General features: G+C 59.7%; 2 protein-coding genes across 2 annotated transcripts; one reads left to right on the top strand and one right to left on the bottom strand.

Annotated features, from left to right (window-relative positions):
- The first annotated feature begins 1999 nt into the window (after positions 1-1999).
- Positions 2000-6785, top strand: LOC141735011 (leukotriene B4 receptor 1-like). Its single transcript, XM_074567427.1, has 3 exons — positions 2000-2122; positions 2866-3914; positions 6749-6785. The coding sequence occupies exons 2-3, from the start codon at positions 2887-2889 to the stop codon at positions 6783-6785; spliced, it is 1065 nt and encodes a 354-aa protein (XP_074423528.1). The 5' UTR covers positions 2000-2122; positions 2866-2886.
- Positions 6786-18835: 12050 nt separating this feature from the next.
- LOC141735021 (olfactory receptor 14A16-like) lies at positions 18836-19914 on the bottom strand. Its single transcript, XM_074567438.1, has one exon. The coding sequence runs from the start codon at positions 19912-19914 to the stop codon at positions 18976-18978; it is 939 nt and encodes a 312-aa protein (XP_074423539.1). The 3' UTR covers positions 18836-18975.
- Positions 19915-24151: the final 4237 nt, after the last annotated feature.

Raw genomic sequence — 24151 nt, 5'->3', positions numbered from 1 at the left:
TCCCAGGGTGATGGGTCGGAGGGTGGTGTCTCCCAGGGTGGTGTCTCCCAGGGTGATGGGTCCCAGGGTGGTGGGTCCCAGTGTGATGGGTCCCAGGGTGGTGGGTCGTGGGGTGGTGGGTCCCAGGGTGGTGGGTTGCAGTGTGATGGGTCCCGGGGTGGTGGGTCCCAGTGTGATGGGTCGCAGGGTGGTGGGTCGCAGGGTGATGGGTCCCAGGGTGGTGGGTCGCAGGGTGTTGGGTCCCAGTGTGATGGGTCGGAGGGTGGTGTCTCCCAGGGTGGTGGGTCCCAGTGTGATGGGTCCCAGGCTGGTGGGTCGCAGGGTGGTGGGTCCCAGGGTGGTGGGTTGCACTGTGATGGGTCGCAGGGTGGTGGGTCCCAGTGTGATGGGTCCCAGGGTGGGGGGTCGCAGGGTGGTGGGTCCCAGGGTGGTGGGTTGCAGTGTGATGGGTCCCGGGGTGATGGGTCCCAGGGTGGTGGGTCCCAGTGCGACAGGTCCCAGGGTGGTGGGTTGCAGGGTGGTGGGTCCCAGTGTGGTGGGTCCCAGTGTGATGGGTCCCAGGGTGATGGGCACCCTGGATGATGGGTCCCAGTGTGATGGGTCCCAGGGTGGTGGGTCCCAGGGTGGTGGGTTGCAGTGTGATGGGTCCCGGGGTGATGGGTCCCAGGGTGGTGGGTCCCAGGGTGACAGGTCCCAGGGTGGTGGGTTGCAGGGTGGTGGGTCCCAGTGTGGTGGAACCCAGTGTGACGGGTCCCAGGGTGATGGGCCCCCTGGATGATGGGTCCAAGGGTGATGGGCCCCAGGGTGAAGGTCCCCCAGGGTGATGGCCTCTAGGGTTACTGGCACCCAGCGTGATGGCCCCCAGGGTGGTGGGTCCCAGCGGATGGGTCCCAGGGGGAGATGGGCACCCAGGGTTATGCCACCCAGGGCCATTTCACCTATGGTGACGTGCCACAGGGCGATGGGCCCCGGGGTGATGGCACCCAGGGAACAGGCCCCAGGTTGATGGCCCACATTGTCCCCAAGTGCTTCTACCACAGCCTTCGTTGATAAAAATGATCCTTGATCCCAAAATTACCCAGGAAACATCAGGATTACGATCAAAAAGCGCTTTATTTGAAGCCCTGTCTCTACTCTGGTGGAAAGAAAGAAGAAATTAAAAGGAAAACTATTTGGTTTTATTCTCCTTCAAACCTCTGTGGACTTCTGAGTTCTGGGGAAGTTCTTCCCATGGTTCCCTGAAAGCCTTGGGTTGGATCGCAGCGTGGTCCCACCTGGAGAGCATCTGCCGAGACCCAACCCCATGAGTTTGGAGGGGCAAAAAAAAAAAAAAAAAAAATGCAGCGGAGGGTGAAAAAGGCCAACTGTGCCCATTTCTAGTCTTGGGACACATCGTTTGGTCAAGGGCATTGTGGGAATTTTGGGGAAGAGCTGGAAGGGGAAACTTGGATCCTGCTGCAGGACATCTCCAGTCTTACCTCGCTTTGTTTGGACAATGGCATGATGGGAAATGGGGAATCCTTCAGCGTGGTGGGTTACGGAAAGGCACCTCTGTCACGGGGTCTTCTTCTCACTCGGGGTCACCCCGTCATGGGGGGCATCTGTTGGGGTTTGTCCCGATTTTAGGGCCAGAACCCAAAGGTTAGGACAGGCTGGATGGACGGATGGATGGAGGGAAGAGAACGTACGTTGACCATACCACGCGTAGAAGACGACCTTCCCTGTCCCCTCCACACCATCTCCATGAGCTCCCACCACCCCCACGGCCATGAGACGGAGCAACCAGACCGCTGCCTCCTGGAGGGCCTCTGGGAGGGGTTCCCTACCTGGTGGCAATGCCACCGCTTCTGTCACACCGCCCCCCCCCCCCCCCCCCCCCCCCCCGCCAGGGGACAAATTGAGTCCACCATCCCTCCCCCACCATGTCCCCTTGTCTCCTCGTGGTTTTCCTGCCTCCTTCCTCTTGCACGAGCGTTTCCTGCCTGGGGCTGGGTGGAGGGGAAGAGGCACCTAACGGTCACGGCCACCGGCGGTGACAAGGACACCGAGGATCCACCAGCCCCACCAGAGGCTCCAGGAAGGGACATCTGAGCCCCCAGGAAGGGACATCTGAGCCCCCAAGGTACAGGAGGGAAGGCTGGTGGGGTGGGAGGTCCTGGAGGGGCTCCTGAAAAATAGGGGGGGGGGCAACAACTAGAAGGTCTCGAAGGTGATGGGGAGGGTCTGGTGGGGGGCGACTGGACGATCTGGGTGGATGACTACGACGTCTAGGGGGGTGGAAAGTGGGAGGTTCGATGGGGGCAAATGGGCAGTGTGGTGGCCCACTGGGCAATCTGGGGGGCAAGTGGGAGATGCGAAGATAGAGGGAAAGAGCCCAGCGGGGTAAAGGAAGAAGAGGAGGAGACTTCAGAGAGCGGTGAGAAGGAAGGAGGGGTGGTGGGATGGAGAAGGAAGGGAGGGGCCCTGGGGAGGGGTGAGATGGGAGGTGGGTTGGCGGGATGGAGGGAGGGACGGAGGAGAGATGAAGGGAGGGAGGAAAGGACGGAGAGGAGGAGGAAGGGCGGGATGGATGGAGGGATGTAGGTGTGGAGGGAGGGATGGATGAAGGGATGGGTAGAGGGGTGGGAAGAAGGAGGAAGGGATGGATGGATGGATGGATGGATGGATGGATGGATGGATGGAGGGATGGATGGATGGATGGAGGAAAGGTGGGATGGAGGAAGGGATGGCAGGGTGGAGAGAGGGATCAGTGGATGGGTGGATGGATGGAAGGATGGAAGGATGGATGGGTGGATGGATGGAAGGATGGATGGAGGGACACCTGCATTTTCTCGGGAGGATTCTGTGTTCCCCCTCTCCCCACAGCCCCTCTCCACCACCGCCATCATGTCCTCGTGTCCCGCCAACGCTTCATCTCCCCCCAACGCCACCACTGTCCCCGTCCCCGGCGCAGCGCTGGGGCTGACCCTGCTGTCGGTGGCAGTGGTGGTGGGGCTGCCGGGCAACGCCGTTGTCCTCTGGGGCTGTGCCGTCACCCGCCGGCGCAGCGTCCCCGTCCTCCTCATCTTCCACTTGGCCTTGGCCGACATGGTCACCCTCCTCACTGGTCCCGTCTACATCCGGGCCTTGAGCGTTGGCCAATGGACCATGGGCTTGGCCGTCTGCCGTGGGTGCAACTACCTCTGCGCCGCTGCCATGTACGTCAGCATCTTCCTCATTGCTCTTCTGGCTCTCCACCGGTGCTTGGCGGTCTCCAGGCCAGCGACGACGGTGGTGACGGCGGGTGATCGTGCCGGACAGTTGGCTCATGGAGCGGCAGCGGTGACTTGGTCGGCAGCTTTGGTGTTGGCCATCCCATCCATCATCTTCTGGCAGGTGAAGGACAGGCACTGCAAGCGGGTGCACGGCACGAAGGCTTGGTTGGTGGTCCAAAACCTTCTGGAGACCATCTTGGGTTGGGCCCTGCCGTTGACCACCATAGCCACTGGCTACGGGTTACTGGTCTGCCGGTTACACCAGACCCGCTTGGCCCGGCGTGGTCACACCTTCCGCTTGGTGGCCGCCGTGGTGGTGGCCTTCGCTGTTGCGTGGGGACCTTACCACGTGGCCAGCCTGTTGGAGGTGGCAGCGGTCCTCCAAGGGGATGGGGGGATCTTGGAAGCGGCCGCCAAAGCCACCCGGCCACCGGCCACCGCCTTGGCCTTCCTCAGCAGCGCCATGAACCCCCTCCTCTACGCCTGCGCCGGGCAGAGGCTGCGCCGCGGCGCCGTGGGGTCTCTCCTGCCGCGGCTCCTGGAGATCTCGGCCATCGCCGGCAGCTCCCGAGGGACCGTGGCCAAGGGGACCACGCAGGGGGAGAGGGGCTGGGGGGGAAGGGAGCGGGGGGGGACAACAGGGGGGAAGGAGGGGACAATGTTGGAGGAGCAAGGGGGGCAGGGGGGAGGGGGGCCCCTAAAACGAACCCCTCCCGCTGTTCACGCGTCCTCTTCTCCACCTCTCCATCCTTCCCGCTCCCCGTCCACCTCCATCCCTCCCTCCCTCTGTCCCTCCATCCCTCTCTCCATCCATCCCTCCCTCCCTCCCTCTGTCCCTCCCTCCCTCCCTCCATCCATCCATCCCTCCATCCCTCCATCCATCCCTCCCTCCATCCATCCATTTCTCCATCCCTCCATCCATCCCTCCATCCCTCCATCCCTCCCTCCCTCCATCCCTCCCTCCATCCCTCCCTCCCTCCCTCCATCCCTCCATCCCTCCCTCCATCCCTCCCTCCCTCCATCCCTCCATCCCTCCATCCCTCCATCCATCCCTCCCTCCCTCCATCCCTCCATCCATCCCTTCCTCCCTCCATCCCTCCATCCCTCCCTCCATCCCTCCATCCCTCCCTCCCTCCATCCCTCCCTCCATCCCTCCATCCCTCCCTCCATCCATCCATTTCTCCATCCCTCCATCCATCCCTCCATCCCTCCATCCATCCCTCCCTCCCTCCATCCCTCCATCCATCCCTTCCTCCCTCCATCCCTCCATCCCTCCATCCCTCCCTCCATCCCTCCCTCCATCCCTCCATCCCTCCCTCCCTCCATCCATCCCTCCCTCCATCCATCCATTTCTCCATCCCTCCCTCCATCCCTCCATCCATCCCTCCATCCATCCCTCCCTCCATCCATCCCTCCATCCCTCCCTCCATCCCTCCCTCCATCCCTCCATCCCTCCATCCACTGCCCGGAACACTATCCTGGGCCTTGAAAAACAAGTCCTGTGGCGACATGGTACCCCAGAGAGAACTGAGTCGGACAACGGGACTCATTTCCGAAACAGCCTCATAGACACCTGGGCCAAAGAGCATGGCATTGAGTGGGTGTATCACATCCCCTGTCACGCACCAGCCTCTGGGAAGATGGAACGATACAATGGGCTGTTAAAAACTACACTGAGAGCAATGGGTGGTGGGACTTTAAAACACTGGGATGCACATTTAGCAAAGGCTACCTGGCTAGTTAACCCCAGGGGATCTACCAATGGGGCTGGCCCTGCCCAATCAAAACTTCCACGTACCGTAGAAGGGGATAAAGTCCCCGTAGTGCTCATGAAGAATATGCCAGGGAAGACAGTCTGGGTCAGTCCTGCCTCAGGCAAAGGCAAACCCATCCGTGGGACTGCTTTTGCCCAAGGGCCTGGGTGCACTTGGTGGGTGATGCGGAAGGATGGGCAGCTCCGATGTGTACCTCATGGGGATCTGATTTTGGGTGAGAATAGCCAATGAATCAAATTGTGTGTTGTTAATTGCTAAGTAACACCGTCACTGTATGTCCTCATTACTATAATTGCTGTCAGCTGTACTAGGAGTAAGGCACAGGGGTGATGGGATCAGAACTGACCTCAGCAGGTGGTGCCCAGAAACTGTCCTCAAGATCTACATCTTCAGCCCACGGACTGTGTGCATGAGCCACACCGGGTGCACCAGTCACAAGCTCCGACAATACAGCATGCAAGAGGCCAGCACCACCCAGCATCTCACCTGCCCTGAGAGACTGTTCTAACAGATGGAGCCCAGAGCCATGGATGAAATGAACTCAACGGACACTTTGGAGGGATGGCCCATAGACTAAGGGCATTATATCTGCATGAATATATAGGTATATATATACATGACAGGGGAAAGTGGTGGCAATTCCCTGGAACCTGTAAGATGTGGGCATGGCATAGATGGTCTGGAATAAGGGGTGGATAATGTCCTGGTTCCGGCGGGGACGGGGTTAATTCTCCCCAGGACGCAGGTATTCCATGCTATGTGAGCCATGCCCACCCTGAGCTGCTGGGGGAGGGGGCAGGACATCTCTGCTTGGAGCGGGCTGGGGCGTCCCGGGTCCGGTCAGGGAGTGGCGGGGAGCGTCGGTTCCATAATCGTGTTTGTACATTCCTCTGTCCGTGTGATTGTTGTTGTTTTGTTGTTCCCTTTGCTGTTCTGTTAAACTGCCTTTGTCTCAACCCAAGAGTCTTGCCTTTTTTCTTCCAGTTCTTCCCGTATTGGGAAGGCCCGAGTGAACGGGTGACTATGTCAGTTCTATTGAGGGAAGCGTCCCATTTATTATCGGCACATTTTTTAGTACGACTGTGGTTAGGAATAAGATCCGTCCTGTAAGGTGGCAAGTACCTTCCCCTTCACGCTGGAGTGCGTGAGTCTGTCGTGGCTGTTTCCTCAGCTGTGCCTGTTAAATGTTTCCGTGTGCTCAGGATGCAGTCATTGGTGCTTGGTTGAGGATTTCTGCTGATTTGCAGGATTGAACTTTGGTGAAAGTTTATCGTGTGGCTGTTGGTTTTGTTTCTGTTTTGAGTAGGGATGCACATCCACTGTTATTAAAGCCATCGCCCAAGAGATTCTGCATCAGCCAAGTGACGTGTTCCCAGAGCTTCTCTGCGGGGTGCCGCTACTGGGAAGTAATTCCCCAGGCCAGCGATGGGTGGGCTGTTGGAGTTGCTGATGAACTTCTTGGAAAAAGGGACCAATTAGGAAGAGCGGAGCATTCCTGGTGTGCAGAATGGCTAGGTCCCAAAGAGCAGCTGTCAGCGTGGCACAGAGATCAAGAAACGTTATTCTGCAAGGATAAACCGTTGAAGGTTGGAGTTTTGCTGGAGCTACAAAAGAAGACCGTGTCCTTTTATTCCATCGCTGACAAAGAAATGCTTTTGCACACCTTCGGAATCAATACCTCACCTCCTCTTTACCCTGCTTTCTGGCTATATCGTCTAGAAAGAAATGGATCTTTCAATCTAAGTCTGAAAAGTGACAATTTTGGCTGTGACTGCAGAGCTTCTGTACGAGCTTCAGTGTCTCGCACAGGAATTTACCCAGGAGCGTGTAGCGACCCAGGCCTTCCTGGGAATGAGCAGCTGATACTTGGCTCTGCTTTTCTTCCCGCTCTGCTCTGCTGTAGCTGAACACTGAACTGCTGTCCCCGAACACCCTGGAAGCACTCTGGACTAACTGCGCGTCTGTAAGATGCCAGCGGTGCGTGTGTCAGCTTCTACAAGAGTGGGGGTGGCTCTCTCAACGTTGCCAACAGTGAATGCACAGCTGGTGGCTGCTGCCTCTTGTTGGGGCTGAGGCGTCCCTTCCTGGTGCATCTGGAGCAAGAACAGGGCCAGCACGATGAGCTGCCTGGGCACCTCTTGGTTTGCACGTACAAACTGTGCTGCAGTGCTCAGGAGCAGCAATTTGTTGCGCTTTGATCATAAATCACCGTGCCATGTAAAAGGGAGTGTGTTGTGTCGCTCCTGGTGTTCCTGTGCGTCGGAGGCGCTCACTTGGCAGGCGCAGCACTGCAGCCAGCGCCGTTCCATGACAGCGCTTGAAATCTGCATCGTGGCTCCCAATGGCAGAAAGCTGCGTCACCATCCCAGGGAAGCCCAGAGCAGAACTCCCGCGCAGAGGCGACAGGAGCCCACAAGCCCACTGCCTGCTGTATTTCCCACTGGGCTCTGAGGGGGGAGAGCGGAACTGGGGGCTGTGATTTGTCAAGGGGATGCCCCCTCTGTCCCTGTGACCGCCGTCCATGGCCAAAACAAAGGGAAAAAAACCCAACACAAAATAACATCAAGGGCTTTTTATTAGTTAAATAAGAAATCACTTTCTGGAGAGCAGCTGTCCCTGCCCAGCTGCCCGGCTCCTGGGTCTGTCCCGCGGGGGCCTTGGTGCGTGAGGGAGGTGGCAGTCGGACGAGTCGCTCTTGCTCTCCGCTGCCTTGTGCAGCCCGGGCTGGTGCTGTGCTGGCCCTGTCAGGCAGCAGGGGTGGCAGGAGAGAGCAGCGTGAGCTGGGGTGGGGGCAGTGGGGGGGACACGGGTGGGGAAAACCCAGCACCTCGTGGGTGCCCTGCCCTCCCCGCTGCCCCTTCACACCCATGGGATCCTCTCCCCAAGCCAGCCCCGGCCGTACCCTCTTTGTCCGTGAGCACGGGACTGTCCAGCTGCTCCCTGGACATGCCGCCGTCCTTTGCCAACAGGTCCACCACGTTGCACTGGGAATGAGAGAGCGGGCTGGCTGAGCCACGGGGCCGAACTCGGCATCCCTTGGCAACCCTCCCACGGCCAGCTCTCCCTGGGGAAACTGAGGCACAGATGCCCCCCCCGCCCCCACAGAGGCTCGGCCTCAGTGGCCCCCGCCGTATCCCTACCTTTGTCATCCCTACCTTGTTGGGGAGCAGGAGCGGCTGGAGGCGCCGGGGGAGCTGGAGGCCCTGGCGGCGCTGCAGCGGGGTGGTGACAGTGTGGCGGCCCCCGCAGCTCCGCGGCACGGTGGGGTACTTGACCTCGGCTGGCGGCTGCCTGTGGGACGGGGTACGCGGATGCTCAGTGCCCGGCACCGTGGCAGCCCGTGCTTCAGCCTGCTACGGCAGGGAGGGGGCCAGGGGCTGCTCCCCGCTGGGGTCTGTCCCTCCCGGCTCCCCTCCGCCTGCTGCAGGAGACCCCCCGGCCGTCCTGCTGGATCTGCTCTTTCCCCACAGCCCCCGGGAGCTGGCCGTGGCAGTGGCAGGTCCCTGCACCCCACGCCAAGGACAGCAGGAGGCAGGAGCTGGGCTGTCCCGGCTGCAGCGCTTGATTTCAGCAACTTGTTTGGGAGAAGGACCCTGACCTCCCTAAGCCCGAGGTCAGGCTGAGACCAGACACAACTCATCGCACGTGGCTTCAGCGCCCTTGAGACAGAGACTTGGGCCAGACGGGCAGCGAGGGGGGGCTGTAAAACCCCTCAGAGGCGGGGTAAGCACAGCTGACCCTCTGCAGCACAGCTCTGCTCCCCTGCCCTGCCCAGGTCCGCCCGGACCCCACCGCCCCCACCTGGGGAAGAGCTCTCCCTCGCCGGGGCCAGGCCACCCTGCACCCCAGTGGGACGGGGATGGGTCCCCGTGTCCCCTACCTGTGCTCGTGCTGCTGTTCCTGCTCTGGCTTGAGAATGGTACGGGGGTGCTCGGCGAGGCGGGGGGACAGCGGCGGCAGGGATGGGATGGTCACGATGTGCCTGGGGAGGGCAGGAGCCGTAGATGGGTGACGCGGCAGTGCCCTGAAACCCATGGGCTTGTAGCCCACGGCACCCCCTGCTCCCTGGGGAGGGCTCTGCGTCCCCCTGCTGCCAGGCAGGGCCGCGAGGGGGCTGGGCAGGGTCAGACCCCCCAGGCAGAGCCCCGAACCCCTGTGCCTGGCACGGCGGGGCACTGCCAGCACCCATCGCCCCCCCGTCCCGCCCACAGCGCCAGGTGCTACTCACGGGCCAGGCACCGACATGTCGAGGGGCCGGTCGCAGGACAGGCAGTGGAAATGGGTCAGCAGCGGGCTGGAGTGGGGAGAAAAGGGCTGGGTGAGCTCCTGGGGGGGACACAGGCAGGCAGCTCGCAGGCAGCAGCGAGGTGTCCCTGAAGCCGCCGCCGTCCCCATTGCACTCACTTCTTAATGCCAGCTGCATCATCAGCCCCTGCCTGTGAGCCCTCCTGGAGCTGCTTGAGGTTGCTCTCCCAGTGCCCCTCCAGCTGCTTCTGCAGAGCCCCCAGCTCCTGGCGGTCCAGCTGTGGACAGGTGCCCCCCCTCAGCCAGCTGCCCCGGGATGGGACATGGTGGTCCCCGGCTGGGACAGCTGGCAGAGGGATCCTCGGAGGGATGCCAAGCCCTGAAGGAGCAGGTTTTGCGTGGCAGAGACGAGACACCCCTCACCTTGGAGGCCACCTCTTCACTAAGCTCTTGCTGGACCTTCTCCTGGCCCGTCTGCCGGCTCAGCACCTCCTCGAGCATCTCAGTCAGCCGCTCCATCCTTGTGTCGAACTCGCTGCGGTTGACTTTGCCAGCCAGGCTGGTTTTGTCTGCTTTCTAGCAAGAGGGAAGGGCAGGAGAGCGGTGGGGAAAGGACGAAGGTAGCCTAGGCAGGGCCAGCTCGTGTTGGGAGGAGAGGGAGAAGTGGCTACGTGGCCCTGCTTGCCCCATCACCCCCATGGGGTTGGTGCCAGCCGCCAAAGGGACCCGTGGGGAGACAGAGGGACCTGGCGAGGGACGCGCAGCCAGTCTGGAAATCTTCCCTCCCCCCGGCAGGTTCTGCCACCAAGCACCCAAGGGACAAGGGGTGATTGTCACCCTGCCTGGGACCCCCTTGGCTGCTGCTGGGGACCCTCCAGGCCGTACCACATCGAGTCCCAGCATCAAGTCACTCTTGTCCGCTTTGCCCTTCACCAGCTTCTCCAGGGACTGGAACAGAGCCTGCCAACACAGAAAGCACCCCATGATGCCACGGCAGCGTCAGAGCTGCCTCCCAGCCAGTTCAGCGCCCCCCATCCACCTCCCACCCCCCTTAAAAACCTGCGGGAAAGGGACAAACTCCTTGTGGTGCCCAGGCTCTGCCTGGAGGATGCTCTGACCCCGTGGGCCTTTCAGCCACCCACCTTGGTATCTTGCTGCTGCCGCTGACTGTCACGCAGGAGGTTCCCCACGACGGAGCTGAGCTTTTCGTAGCTGCCTTGCACCTGCACAAGGGTGGCCTGGACGCGCTTCAGCACCTCCTCATCCTGCTGCAGGGAGGAAGATGACAGGGCGGTGCTGTGCAAGGGGGGACTGGCTGCCCCGTGGCGACAGAGCCAGGTTACTTGGCCGGTGGCCAAAGGCTCTCGGTGCCAGCAGGACATTTGCACCGAGGCTTTCATTTCCTTCCGTGCTGCTGACTTGTACAAGGCAATGTGGGGAGCAGCGAGGGGCTCCCCCATGTTACAGCACAGCACGACCAGCCAGGGGAGTCCCGGCAGCCCCCTCCCAAGCCCCCCATGCCGCCATCTCCCTACCTGGCTCTGCCTCGGCAGCTGCCTCGGCACCTTGCCCACCGCCCGCCGGGACATCAGGGAGTCCACCACCTCCTGGAGCTTCTCGTAGCGCTGCAGGAGCTGCCCCACCTGCGCTCCGGTGTCCCCACAGCAGGCAGGGCATGCTGCCTGCGCCTCTGCCTGCTCCTGCCCTGCGCTCTCCATCGCCTTCAGCTTGTCCTGCTGCAGGAAGGGGAGAAGGGATCGGCTCTCAGATGGAATGGATGCAGCCAAGAAGCCAAGGTGCTGTGGAGGCTCGATGGCTGCAGCCGGCCAGGGGCCGTGGCCGGGAACCCTGCCAGGACCCCCCCACCCAGCCGGCGGGCAGTGGGAGCACTCCCCCTAGACCTCACCTGAGCCTGCATCAGCTCGGCCACCTCTGTCACCAGCTGCTTCAGCGTGGCCTCGGTCATGTCCTGGTGTTCTCCCAGCTCCTTCAGCTCACGCTTTATCTTCTGTAACTCCAGCTCCTTCAGCGTGGCCTCGGTCATGTCCTGGTGTTCTCCCAGCTCCTTCAGCTCACGCTTTATCTTCTGTAACTCCAGCTCCTTCAGCTCCAGCACCTCTTGCTTTAACTCCTGCAGTCCCAGCTCCTTCAGCTCCAGCACCTCTTGCTTTAACTCCTGCACTCCCAGCTCCTTCAGCTCCAGCACCTCTTGCTTTAACTCCTGCAGTCCCAGCTCCTTCAGCTCCAGCACCTCTTGCTTTAACTCCTGCACTCCCAGCTCCTTCAGCTCCAGCACCTCTTGCTTTAACTCCTGCACTCCCAGCTCCTTCAGCTCCAGCACCTCTTGCTTTAACTCCTGCACTCCCAGGTCCTTCAGCTCCAACACCTCTTGCTTTATCTCCTGCAGTCCCAGCTCCTTCAGCTCCAGCACCTCTTGGTTTAACTCCTGCAGTCCCAGCTCCTTCAGCTCCAGCACCTCTTGCTTTATCTCCTGCAGTCCCAGGTCCTTCAGCTCCAGCACCTCTTGCTTTAACTCCTGCACTCCCAGGTCCTTCAGCTCCAACACCTCTTGCTTTATCTCCTGCAGTCCCAGCTCCTTCAGCTCCAACACCTCTTGCTTTGTCTCCTGCAGCATGGACCTGGCCAGCAAGATGGGTGCACAGGCAGGCTGAGCCTCATTGGGGCCACTCAGGGGGGTGTCCCTCGCCCCCCAGACTGGGATGCTCCCAGCCACTGGGCTCCCTTGCAGCCCCATGGGGTAGCAAACCCTCTCCCTTCCTCTTACCCCAGTTGCAGGGCGATCTGGTCGCTGCCATCTGCTCTCCAGTCCGCTCCAGCCACCCACGACTTTCCAAGGGCATCCTCCAGCTGCCTGATCTGGGAACGGCGGTGGTGGCAGAGTCAGGGCATGGCACCCCGTGCTGTCCCTTTGCGGGGCGGGGGGGGGGGCCTTTGGCTGCCCCCTCCCTCTCCAAATCCCCCCTGGCCTCCCTGCAGCCCCCTCGGGCACTGCCACCGGCTCACCTTCTCCTTCACCTCCTGCAGCTCGCTGGCAAGGCTCTGCAGAGAGGACACCTGACCCCGGAGGGCGATGCTGTTGTCATCTAGAGGGACATGGTCCAAGGGGACATGCTGTCAGTGAGGGGGTCTCGCCCCTGCGGCCAGGCTCTGAGCACGATGAGCCCCCAGCCCAGGGTGTTCCCACGCTAAACACCCCCCACCAGCCCCCTCAGGGTTCCTACCTCCCTCCGGGAAGAGCAGGTGCCTCTGCTCACGCTCGGCGTGGTCTGACTTGGTGGCTTCCAGGTGGGCCACCTGCTCCTTCGGGTGGCCAAGCTGCCCAGACTGGCGGAGAGCCTCCACCGTCTCCATGCCAATGCCAGAGGCACTGCTGGAGGCTGAGGACCCCCAGGGCATTGCCGGCTCTTGCAAATGGGACGTGCCGGGGGATCCTAGCTGCACCCCTGGGGTGGCGGTCCAGGTGCCAGGGGACCCTGGCTTCTCTCCTGGGCTGGTGGTCTTGATGCCAGGGAATGCTGCCTCCATCCCTGGGGTGGTGATTTGGGTGCTGGAGGGTCCTGGCTGCACCCCTGGGGTGGTGCTCTGGGCGCCAGGGGACCCTGGCTTCTCTCCTGGGCTGGTGGTCTTGATGCCAGGGAACGCTGGCTGCATGCCCGGGGTGGTGATTTGGGTGCCGGGGGATCCTGGCTCCGTCCCCTGTGTGGTGCTGGGAGTGCCAGGGGCCCCTGGCTGCATCCTGGGGGCTGTGGCGCTGGCATCAGAAATGCTCTTCCCATCTGAAGGAGCGCCTGCCGCCTTCTCAGGGCTCACTGGTGCTCTGTGTGTCCCTGCTTGCGTCTCCTCGGAGCCAGGCTGTGTCCCGGGAGCCCCCTTGCTTGCGCTGGGCACAGGCTGTGCCCCTGGTTCCTCCATCCCCGGCACGGAGCTTGCCCCGTGCTGGGTGTCCACGTCCGCCTGGGGGGACTCGGTGGGGGAAGAAAGGCTGCCACTGCCCTCCTGGGAAGAGGAGGCCAAGGGGAGCAGGGTTACAGGCAGCCATGCAGCGGCAAGGACAGAGCCCAGGCCCCCCCGCCATGTCCCCACTGCCTGTCTCCAAGGCACCGCCTCCCGGGGCCAAACTCAAGGACACCACGAGAGCCCCAAGGCAAAGGCTGCCCCCCCCGCACAGAGCCCCGGGGCCCACGGCCACAGCCTCCCGCAACCTCCCCAGCCCCCTTAGTGCTTTGCTGGCCTCTGGGCCGGCAGCGTCTGAGCAGTCGAGCCTGGGGAGCGGCAAACCCTCCCTGACTCCCCGGGCCACGGCAGCGAGGCCTTTTGCTCTCCAGCAAGGGCATTCGGTGCTCCAGGCCTGCTGCCCAGCCCCGCTTCCCAGCCCAAGGGGCTGCGCTGGTGTTTCAGGAGCAGCAGCCCCCGGCGGGACTTGGAAACCATCTCACAGTGCCAAATGCTGGCATCTGCCCCCTCCTCCTCCCCCTTCTGCTTCGCTGCCCACCAGGCGAGCCACCCCCCAGCACCTCCCAGCCCACCATGCTGCGCACCTCCTGCGGGACTGGGCTGAGGCTCCGCATTTCCTTCAGGCTTTTCTGGGGAAGGAAGGGATCAAGGGCTCAGCCCGGCCACGTAGCTGGCAGGGACGGCCCCCTCGGGGACAGGACCCCCCAGCATCACTGCCCAGCACCCACCACCCATGGACCATGCCCCAGCACAGGAGGGATGGTCCCCCCAGGGGAGCTGGGAACACAGCTACCTCCTGTCTCAGTGCAGGATCCAGGACCCCCCGCGGCCATACTTCACCACGACACTTCTTGTGACGGGGGCCTGGCAGCTGGCTGGCGGCGTCCTGGAGTTTCCCCTGGAGCAGGGAGAGGACAGGGACACCAGTCTGGCTGTGGGAGCACATTTCAAAGGAGCATCCCCACATTGCCTTGGGCACAAGAGAGAGGGGCGCTGGGAAGGGCTGTGCCCGGGGGCTGTGGCTGTGTTGCGCGGGGCAGAGCTTTCTCGCCCTCCTTCCCAGCCCCCAGGTGTCTTTTTTGATGGCTCTTTGGTTCCAAAGCGCCTGAGCATCCCTTTGGGTGATGGCCACAGTTCCTTCTCGCCCCAGCCTGAGCTGCAGGCAGCGGTGCCCGTTTCTACCCTCCCTGGGGCCGTGCTGGCGGGCAGAGGGTGGGGAGCTCTGGGTGGGGGTGGCTGAGCTGCCCTGCTGCCCTCCTTGGGACATCCTTCCCACTCTGCCCTCCTGGTGCCCTTCCTGCTGGGGGACAGGGAGGGCTGATGGCCGCGGGGCAGGGGCTGGGGTGGTGATGGGGAGAGGGGCAGGGAGGGGGCGAGGGTCCAGCTCCCTCTCGGGGCACTGGCGGCAGCTCACCAAGCCGAGGGCCTCCTGCATGGCCCGGAGCTCCTCTTCCAGGTGGGACTGCGCCTCCTTCATTGCGCCCATCTCCTGGAGGAGCTCCTCGGAGAGAGCTGTGGCCTGGCAGAAAGGGGTGGTGGGGGTGAGCCCCAGGAGAGGGTCCCTGGGGAGCAGGACCATTGCCGCCGCTGTGGCCTGCCCAGAGCCGGGGGGCAGTGCCAGGCTGGCAGGGCAGCGCGGGCAGCACGTCCCATCCATCACATCTTCAAGAGCTGAGATGGGGCAGCAGCTCCCCAGAGACCCCCACCCCTGCCCCGGGGGGGCCCATTGCACGGCCCGGCTCAGCAGGGACGCCCCCAGCCCTGCTGCCCCTGCCAGGCTCCCAGTGAGATCCCTGCAGCCCATCCAAAGGGCAAAGAGCCGCTGCAGCCCCCTCGAGCACAGCCTGGCCAGGGCAGCAGCAGCCACTGCTAACCAAGTGGCCACCATCATCTCCAGCTGCACGGGGAACCCTCCCTGCCGCCATCTCCCGCGGTGTCCCAGCCCTGGCAGGACCTGGCCCGGCAGTGCTGACGGTGGCTCTTTCCTTCAGCCCGAGCTTAGCTCTCCCCACAGGGGATGCTCTGGCGATGCATGGTCACCCGTGGCTCAGCACCATGCAGGGTGAGGCCCCTCTCCGGTCCCCACCAGTGCCGGCTTTAGCCCGTGGGCAAGCGGTGGGAGATGAGGCCCATGAGCCTCTCAGCTGCCCCAGGAGTGGATGCGGTACCGGCTGAAGGTCAGGAGCGGGGAAGAGAGGGCTGGAGAGGGTGGTGGGGCCGGACCTCCAGGGTGCCGAGCCTCCATCCAAGGGAGCCAAGGGCACCAGGGACTCGCTGGGTATCGGCCCCACCAGGACCGGCTGACGGCAACGTGGGGAAGACCCAGAGCAAGCGGAGCAGCATTTCGGCCCCAGCTTTTCCTCCCCAAGACTTCACCCCTTTCCTTCACTGAAGCCCCACGTGCCACCCTCAGCTCAGGCTTATACCAGCCCTTGGTCTAAGGGCAGCACAACGGCGGCAGGACCCCGGAGGATGGGGTGTCGTGCAGGGGAGCAGCCAGGGGATGGGCAAGAGCCTCTACCTTGGAGATGCCGCTCTCGTTGGCTTTGATCTTGTCCCTCATCCAGCCCACGTCGGTGGCCACGGAGGCCAGCGGGGGGCTGCTCGTGCTCTCCTGGAGCAAGTCCTTCCCAGGCAGCCACTGCCCCGGTTCCTGGGGCTGCTGCCCCCTGTCCTGGGCCCTGTCGCCCTCCTTCTCCAGCACAGGGGGTGCCTCTGCAGGCTGGTCCCCCTCCCAGAGCAGGGTCAGGCTGTCCCCCTGCTTCTGGGCAGGCAGGTCCCGCAGGCCCAGGTGCCCGAGCATGGCGAGCAGCAGGCTGCGCAACGCCATGAAGTTGACTGCCCCGAGCTCGGGCGTCCCGATGGCCTCGTCCAGCAGCTGGTACAGGCTGAGCTGGGCCATGGCTGCTGCCCTGCCCAAAGCCATGGAGGCACCTGAGGGGGATGGGAACCTTTCTGCCTGAGGGGGGGCCCGGGATGGCTGGAAGGGATGGGCACTTGAAGCCTTCCTCTTCCTCCTCTTCTTCCTCCTCCTCCTCTGCTGGCTCCTCGCAGCAGAGTGGTCACACCAACACGGGACGGGTGACAAGGGACAAGGCAGCGTCCCCTGTTGCTAGGCGACGCCCCGCCCCCCGCAGCCACCTACCAACGGGGACGCTGCATTGTCCATTGTCACCCGTCCCACCGCCGAGTGGACGTCCTCATGGCGAAGGTGGAAGCAGACAAGAACAACCTGATGCTGGGACTCGATGTGGTGGGACCAGCCCCATGGGGGTGATGGGGCGAGCAGGGCCACGTAGCCACTTCTCCCTCTCCTCCCAACACGAGAATGTTTCTTCATCACCATGCCGTGCTGACAGCTGCTCTTTGGGACCTAGCCATTCTGCACACCAGGAATGCTCCGCTCTTCCTAATTTGTCCCTTTTTCCAAGCAGTTCATGAGCAACTCCAACAGCCCACTGTCGTGCTTTAGCCTCAGATGGCAACTAAGAACCACGTGCCGCTCACTCGGGCCTTCCCAATACGGGAAGAACTGGAAGAAAAAAGGCAAGACTCTTGGGTTGAGACAAAGGCAGTTTAACAGAACAGCAAAGGGAACAACAAAACAACAACAATCACACGGACAGAGGAATGTACAAACACGATTATGGAACCGACGCTCCCCGCCACTCCCTGACCGGACCCGGGACGCCCCAGCCCGCTCCAAGCAGAGATGTCCTGCCCCCTCCCCCAGCAGCTCAGGGTGGGCATGGCTCACATAGCATGGAATACCTGCGTCCTGGGGAGAATTAACCCCGTCCCCGCCGGAACCAGGACATTATCCACCCCTTATTCCAGACCATCTATGCCATGCCCACATCTTACAGGTTCCAGGGAATTGCCACCACTTTCCCCTGTCATGTATATATATACCTATATATTCATGCAGATATAATGCCCTTAGTCTATGGGCCATCCCTCCAAAGTGTCCGTTGAGTTCATTTCATCCATGGCTCTGGGCTCCATCTGTTAGAACAGTCTCTCAGGGCAGGTGAGATGCTGGGTGGTGCTGGCCTCTTGCATGCTGTATTGTCGGAGCTTGTGACTGGTGCACCCGGTGTGGCTCATGCACACAGTCCGTGGGCTGAAGATGTAGATCTTGAGGACAGTTTCTGGGCACCACCTGCTGAGGTCAGTTCTGATCCCATCACCCCTGTGCCTTACTCCTAGTACAGCTGACAGCAATTATAGTAATGAGGACATACAGTGACGGTGTTACTTAGCAATTAACAACACACAATTTGATTCATTGGCTATTCTCACCCAAAATCAGATCCCCATGAGGTACACATCGGAGCTGCCCATCCTTCCGCATCACCCACCAAGTGCACCCAGGCCCTTGGGCAAAAGCAGTCCCACGGATGGGTTTGCCTTTGCCTGAGGCAGGACTGACCCAGACTGTCTTCCCTGGCATATTCTTCATGAGCACTACGGGGACTTTATCCCCTTCTACGGTACGTGGAAGTTTTGATTGGGCAGGGCCAGCCCCATTGGTAGATCCCCTGGGGTTAACTAGCCAGGTAGCCTTTGCTAAATGTGCATCCCAGTGTTTTAAAGTCCCACCACCCATTGCTCTCAGTGTAGTTTTTAACAGCCCATTGTATCGTTCCATCTTCCCAGAGGCTGGTGCGTGACAGGGGATGTGATACACCCACTCAATGCCATGCTCTTTGGCCCAGGTGTCTATGAGGCTGTTTCGGAAATGAGTCCCGTTGTCCGACTCAGTTCTCTCTGGGGTACCATGTCGCCACAGGACTTGTTTTCCAAGGCCCAGGATAGTGTTCCGGGCAGTGGCTGCTGGGGGCATAGGGGGCTCTCAGCCTCCCCATCACCCCAGGGCTGGAGCTGGCCCCAAGGGCCAGCAGAGGCCACTCGCTCTCTGGCTCTCCTGCCTTCAGCTGCAGCTGATCCCCAGCCCAAACTGCCTTTGCCCCGCTCTGCCTCCCCGCCTGCCCTGCTCCCCAGGACAGCAGGAGACTCCTGGCCCTGGGGCTCCTCAGGCAGCTCCCGCATCTCTCCAGTCTCCTTTCCCTCTGCCTGATGCATCTTCACTGCCTCCCACGGCCCTGCAGAGTCCTGGCTTGTGGGTACCTGGATTTAGTGATTTGTCCTGGGGGGACCTATCTCTGAGACTTAAACTCTTCTCTGTCTCCATTCACTTCCCAACCCAGAGAACATGGAGTGTCCCCGTCCTCTCCTGACCACTCCAGATTCCTTTCCACATGGATCGAAATCTGCCATCAGCCCCATCATACCTGTGACAGCCTGAGGAATGTTACTGGGAGGTCATGTACCATCTCCACTGCCCCTCTACACCAAGAAGAGAGCCTTCAACTAAGTCTCGGTGTCTAAAATATGCCAGTGCTACTGTGACATTGTTTCCCAAAACAAAGTGGAAAGACACTTGGGAAGTCCAGTTCCTTAGGCTTGTTCGTAGCCAAAACTGTATCAAGCAGACCCAGCCATCAGGCACCACACTCAGGAGATCCCCTTTTCTTGCAGAGATGCTCTTAGGGAGGAAAGAGGTGACACATGGTTCTTCAAGGATGAGACACAACAGGAAAGAGCCTCAAGAGAAGTGCTATGATCCCAAGCAATTACCTCTAAGTATGATTATCAGGAAAAAAAAAAAAGCAGAAATTTCTCTCAAAGGTGATTTGAACACTATGAAAGAAAGGGGAAGAAAATTACTGTTGATGGTGCAGGATCCATTGGGTCTGTTTCCTCAGGGCACCCTTGAGCTCCTGGTTCCTCAGGCTGTAGATGAGGGGGTTCACTGCTGGAGGCACCACCGAGTACAGCAGTGACACCACTAGGTCTAGAAATGGAGAGGAGATGGAGGGGGGCTTCAGGTGGGCAAATATGCCAGTGCTGACAAATAAGGAGACCACGGCCAGGTGAGGGAGGCAGGTGGAAAAGGCTTTGTGCTGTCCCTGCTGCGAGGGCATCCTCAGCACAGCCCTGAAGATCTGCACATAGGACAGCACAATGAAAACAAAACATGCAAAGACTAAACAGGCACTGAGTAGAATAAGCCCAACTTCCTTGAGGTAGTCTGAGTCTGAGCAGGAGAGCTTGAGGATCTGGGGGATTTCACAAAAGAATTGGTTTAGGCCATTGCCTTGGCAGAGAGGTATTGAAAATGTATTAGCTGTGTGCAGCACAGCATAGAGAAAGCCACTGCCCCAGGCAGCTGCTGCCATGTGGACACAAGCTCTGCTGCCCAGGAGGGACCCATAGCGCAGGGGTTTGCAGATGGCCACGTAGCGGTCATAGGCCATGACTGTCAGAAGATAAAACTCTGCTGAGATGAAGGTGACAAACACGAAGACTTGTGTAACACATCCCAAGTAGGAGATGGCCCTGGTGTCCCAGAGGGAGTTGGCCATGGCTTTGGGAACAGTGGTGGAGATGGCACCCAGGTCGAGGAGGGCGAGGTTGAGGAGGAAGAAGTACATGGGGGTGTGGAGGCGGTGGTCACAGGCTACGGCAGTGATGATGAGGCCATTGCCCAGGAGGGCAGCCAGGTAGATGCCCAGGAAGAGGCAGAAGTGCAAGAGCTGCAGCTCCCGCGTGTCTGCGAATGCCAGGAGGAGGAAGTGGGTGATGGAGCTGCCGTTGGACATCGGATCCCTTTGTTCCTGAGGTACTGCCAAAGGAGGAAAGCACACTCACAAGTCAGGACAGCTCTGAGCAAATCTCTTCCCATTGCCTGCCCTTCCAAACCCAAACACGGATTCCTGCCGCCCAGCCAACCCCCATTTCTATACTGAGCATGACGTTTGTGGTATGGAATATTCCTATGCCCAGCTTGTCCTGCCTCTGCTCCCTCTCGTTTTCTACAGGAAACTGAAAAAGTCCTTGACTTAACATACACACTACTTAGCAACAACTCAACCAAAATGTCTCATCATCATTAGTCTCATACTAAATCCAAAACACAGCAGCTTCTAGGAGGAAAATGAACTCTCTCCCAGCTGAAACCAGGACAACTCCCAGGTAGCGCTTGCCTTGAGGTGCTTCTGGAAAAGTCCCTGTGAAATGTCTGCTCCGTCTGATGGTGCAGCAGAGAATCTCTGATCTTGGGCGTGTCCTCCTGCGCTACACAGGAGAGAGATCCCATAGGTTTTGGGCTATGAGAGCTTTAGGAGATCCCTGCAGGAACTGCAGCGGCATTGCCCTGTACCCAGAGACTTACCGTGTCGAGGGCTGTGAAGATTTCTCTCTCTGTGAGCTCTCAGTGTCCTCCCACTCCCAGCTGCCTTTAACCTCTCTCTGCCTGCTCGTCTCCTCTCCCGCTTTGCAGAGGAGCTCTTTGCCATGAGTTTCCTCCATCCCAGGAGCCTGGACCAGTTTAGTGGCAGAGGACCAGCTCAAGGCATTTTAACGCCCTCTCTGGTGGTTTTGGTGCTGAGTCCATGAAGCTCAGACACAGGGGAGGCTGATGAAACCTCTCCAGAAGTCAACGACAGCTGCAAACTCCAAAGTTTCTTGGAGCGTTAATGGGTCCCACTGAGGGCCATTACTGCCAAAGGCTCCTGGGGGCTCGTTCGAGGGAAAACTGGAGGCAGTGAGGGCAGGTAGGCAAAGGCAATGGAGAGGTGTCTCTGACGCTGGCTAATGCTGAATGTGTGAGAGGAAGGCAAAGGGCCAAGCCCTGGCCTCCAGCCCCTGGGAAGGGAGATCCTGCCCCACAAGCACAGCTCAGGGCTCTTCCTGGGGCATTGTGATGGGAGGACATGCAATGCCAAGGGCAGAAAGACAGAATGATGGCTCCCGGGTGGGGAAGAGGAGGCGCTAAGGCCCTAGTGCTGTAAGGATAAGGTGTCTTCTGGTAGCCTTGGTGGCACAGACAACAGCCACAGCCAAGAGGAGAAAGACATAAGCACTGTTGGGGGCTTTCAGCCTTGCCAACTCCCTCGATCGTCTGCACCCCTGTCTGTGCTATGGTGTCCCACATCTGCTCCTCTTCCCCTGCAGGCTGCAGACAACCCCCTGCTTCCCCGTCTTCCTCTCCCCTCAGCGTCTCACTGCCTTTACTCATCTCTCTCCATCGTCCTTGGCTGTTCCTGAAACACAACGCCTTGGGCTGATCCCGACTCCCTCTGGGTGATCTGTTGCAGCACAGCACTGCCCTTGCAGTGGCATTTCTTTCTCCTGGTGTCCAGTCTCCACCTCCCAAGCTGCCCTTTGTTGCATTATTTCTTTCTCCTGCTGTTTCCCACCAAAGAAAAGATCCATTGTCTCTGAAACAACCCTTCAACCAGGTTCAGGCTATTCCAATAGTGCCCAGAGCCTCCCTGCCACTGGGCCAGAGAAGCCCAGGTCCCTCAGCCTCTCCACCAAGCGCACGTGCACTGGGCCCTAAAGGCCATCGTGGCAGACCTCCTCTGGACACTCTCCAGGTCCTCTCCACTTCTCCAAAATGTGGAGCCGCACGCTGGGACACAGCTGTGTGCGTTGGGCCACAGCAGTGCTGAGTCAAAGGGGAAGGTGACTCTAGTTGCCAGGGGGACACACGCTCCTCCTCCTGCAGCCCCGTAGGCAGCCGGCCTTGTTCATAGTGAGCGTGCACCACTGGCTCATGAGGCGTCCCTCAGGGTGCCCAGCCCCGTCTCCGCAGGGTCACTGCTCAGCACATCAGGTCCCAGCCTGTCCTGCTGCATTGGGGTTATTCTTCCCCGGGATGCAGGACTGGACACTTCTCCTTGAAAGACTTCAAGAATTTCTGTTGGCCAAATCCCAGCGTTTCTCCAGCTGCCCCTGGACTCAAGCTCCCTTTGGTCAGCTGTTAATGTTTGTGTGCAGATGGTCACCCTGATGCTTGTTCCCCAGGGCTTGGTATTGGGGCCAGTTCACTTTAAGATCTTTTTCAATGATCTGGACGAGGGGATTGAGTGCACCCTCAGTAAGTTTGCAGATGACACCAATTTAGGTGGGAGTGTCGATCTGCTTGAGGGTAGGAACACATTGCAGAGGGATCTGGAGAGGCTGGATCGATGGGCCAAGGCCAGTGGTATGAGGTTCAACAGGTCCAAGTGCCGGGTCCTGCACTTGGGTCACACCAACCCCATGCAGCGTTGCAAGCCTGGGGAGGAGTGGCTGGAGAGCTGCCCCGCAGGAAAGAACCTGGGGGTGTTGGTCAACTGCCGGCTGAATATGAGCCAGCAGTGTGCCCAGGTGGCCAAGAAGGCCAACAGCATCCTGGCCTGTATCAGGAACAGTGTGGTGAGCAGGAGTAGGGAAGTGATCATCCCCCTGTACTCAGCACTGGTGAGGCCGCACCTCGAGTACTGTGTCCAGTTTTGGGCCCCTCACCACAAAAAAGATATTGAGGTGCTGGAGCAGGTCCAGAGAAGGGCAACGCAGTTGGTGAGGGATCTGGACAATCATTTTATGTGGAGCAGCTGAGGGAGTTGGAATTGTTTAGCCTGGAGAAAAGGAGGCTGAGGGGAGACTTCTGACTCTCTACGACTCCCAGAAAGGAGGTTGTAGAGAGGTAGGGATCAGTCCCTTCTCCCAAGTAAGAGGGAATTGGACAAGAGGAAAGGGCCTCACGTTGCGTGAGGGGACATTTAGGCAGGATATTAGGAACAATTTTTACACTGAGGGGGTTATTAAGCATTGGAACAGGCTGCCCAGGGAAGCGGTTGAGGCAGCATCCCTGGAGGTATTTAAAAGACGGATAGACATAGTGCTTAGAGCTATGGTTTAGTGATGGTTTTTGTCAGAGTTAGGTTGATGGTTGGAGTAGGTGATCTGAAAGGTCCCTTCCAACTAAGCCAATTCTATGATTCTATTCAGCTTTCATGCCCTTTTCCACTCTTTTCCACCCTCAAGTTCTTCTCTTGGATCATCCTCATCCCCTCCCATACAAAGAGCCAACTCTTTTTCACCGTTTCCTTGTTGGCCTTGGTGTTTCTGAGATGGTGGCAGTGGCACTTTCCACCTTCCTCATGACGTCCTTTACACTAGTAACCCCTTTTCTTACCTCTGCTGTCGTACAGCTACTCAAGTTGTCTTGTTAAAGGAACCACGACTCAGCATGAGCCATCTGCACATGCAATTTAAATGCTGATGTTCTGGAGCTTCAGTGCACAGGGACCTTGAGACACCTGGGGATGTGGCCAACAGAAACCTGCTCAAGTTTTTCAAGGAGAAGGGGCAAAGTGGGAGAGGACGAGGTGAGGAGTGAGTCTGAGGAGAGGGGCCTGGGCATTTTGAGGGATGCCATGTGAGCCTCTGGTAAAGGCTCAGCACCATTAAAGCCAGCTGCATGTGGGGTGGTGTTAGAAGGACCGTGGCCATCCAGACAAGGGGAGTTAGTGTCCCCCTCGACTCAGCACTGGTATGGCCACATCTGCTCTCATAGTATCCCAGAATGGTTTGGGTTTGAAGGGACCTTGAAATGTCATCTAGTCCAATCCCTGTTTTTTAGGGACATCTGTGACTCAATCAGGATGCTCAAAGCCCTGCCCTATCTGACCCTGAACACCTCCAACGATGGGGAATCCACAGCTTCTCTGGGCAACCTTTTCCAGTGTCTCACCACCCTCATTGTGAAAAATTTCTTCCCTATGTCCAATCTAAATCTACCCTCTTTCAGTGTAAAGCCGTTGCCCCTTGTCCTGTCATTACTGGCCCTGGTAAAATATCTCTCTCTCTTATAAGCCTCCCTCATAGATTAAAAGGCCGCAAGAAGGTCTTCTTGGAGCTTTTTTGTTTGCTGGCTCAACAACTTCAACTCTTTCTGCTTTTCTTCTTAGGAGAGGTCTTCCAGCTCTCCAATGATTGTTGATGATCCTTCTCTTGATCTGCTCTAACAGGTCCATGTCTTTCTTCTGCTGGTGCCCACTGGTGGGG

The sequence above is a fragment of the Larus michahellis genome, chromosome 27 (assembly GCF_964199755.1).
Source record: "Larus michahellis chromosome 27, bLarMic1.1, whole genome shotgun sequence".
Classification (NCBI taxonomy): Eukaryota; Metazoa; Chordata; class Aves; order Charadriiformes; family Laridae; genus Larus; species Larus michahellis.
Note: the sequence above shows the minus strand (reverse complement) of the source record. Positions and strands in the feature narration are given on the sequence as shown.

What these genes read in the sequence shown, in the direction of transcription:
- LOC141735011 (XM_074567427.1), top strand. Translation starts at nt 2,887, where the DNA reads ATGTCCTCGTGTCCCGCCAACGCTTCATCTCCCCCCAACGCCACCACT. An exon ending in GGGGGGAAGGAGGGGACAAT is followed by an intron (nt 3,915 to 6,748) that starts GTTGGAGGAGCA and finishes TATATCGTCTAG; the next exon opens with AAAGAAATGGATCTTTCAAT.
- LOC141735021 (XM_074567438.1), bottom strand. Translation starts at nt 19,914, where the DNA reads ATGTCCAACGGCAGCTCCATCACCCACTTCCTCCTCCTGGCATTCGCA.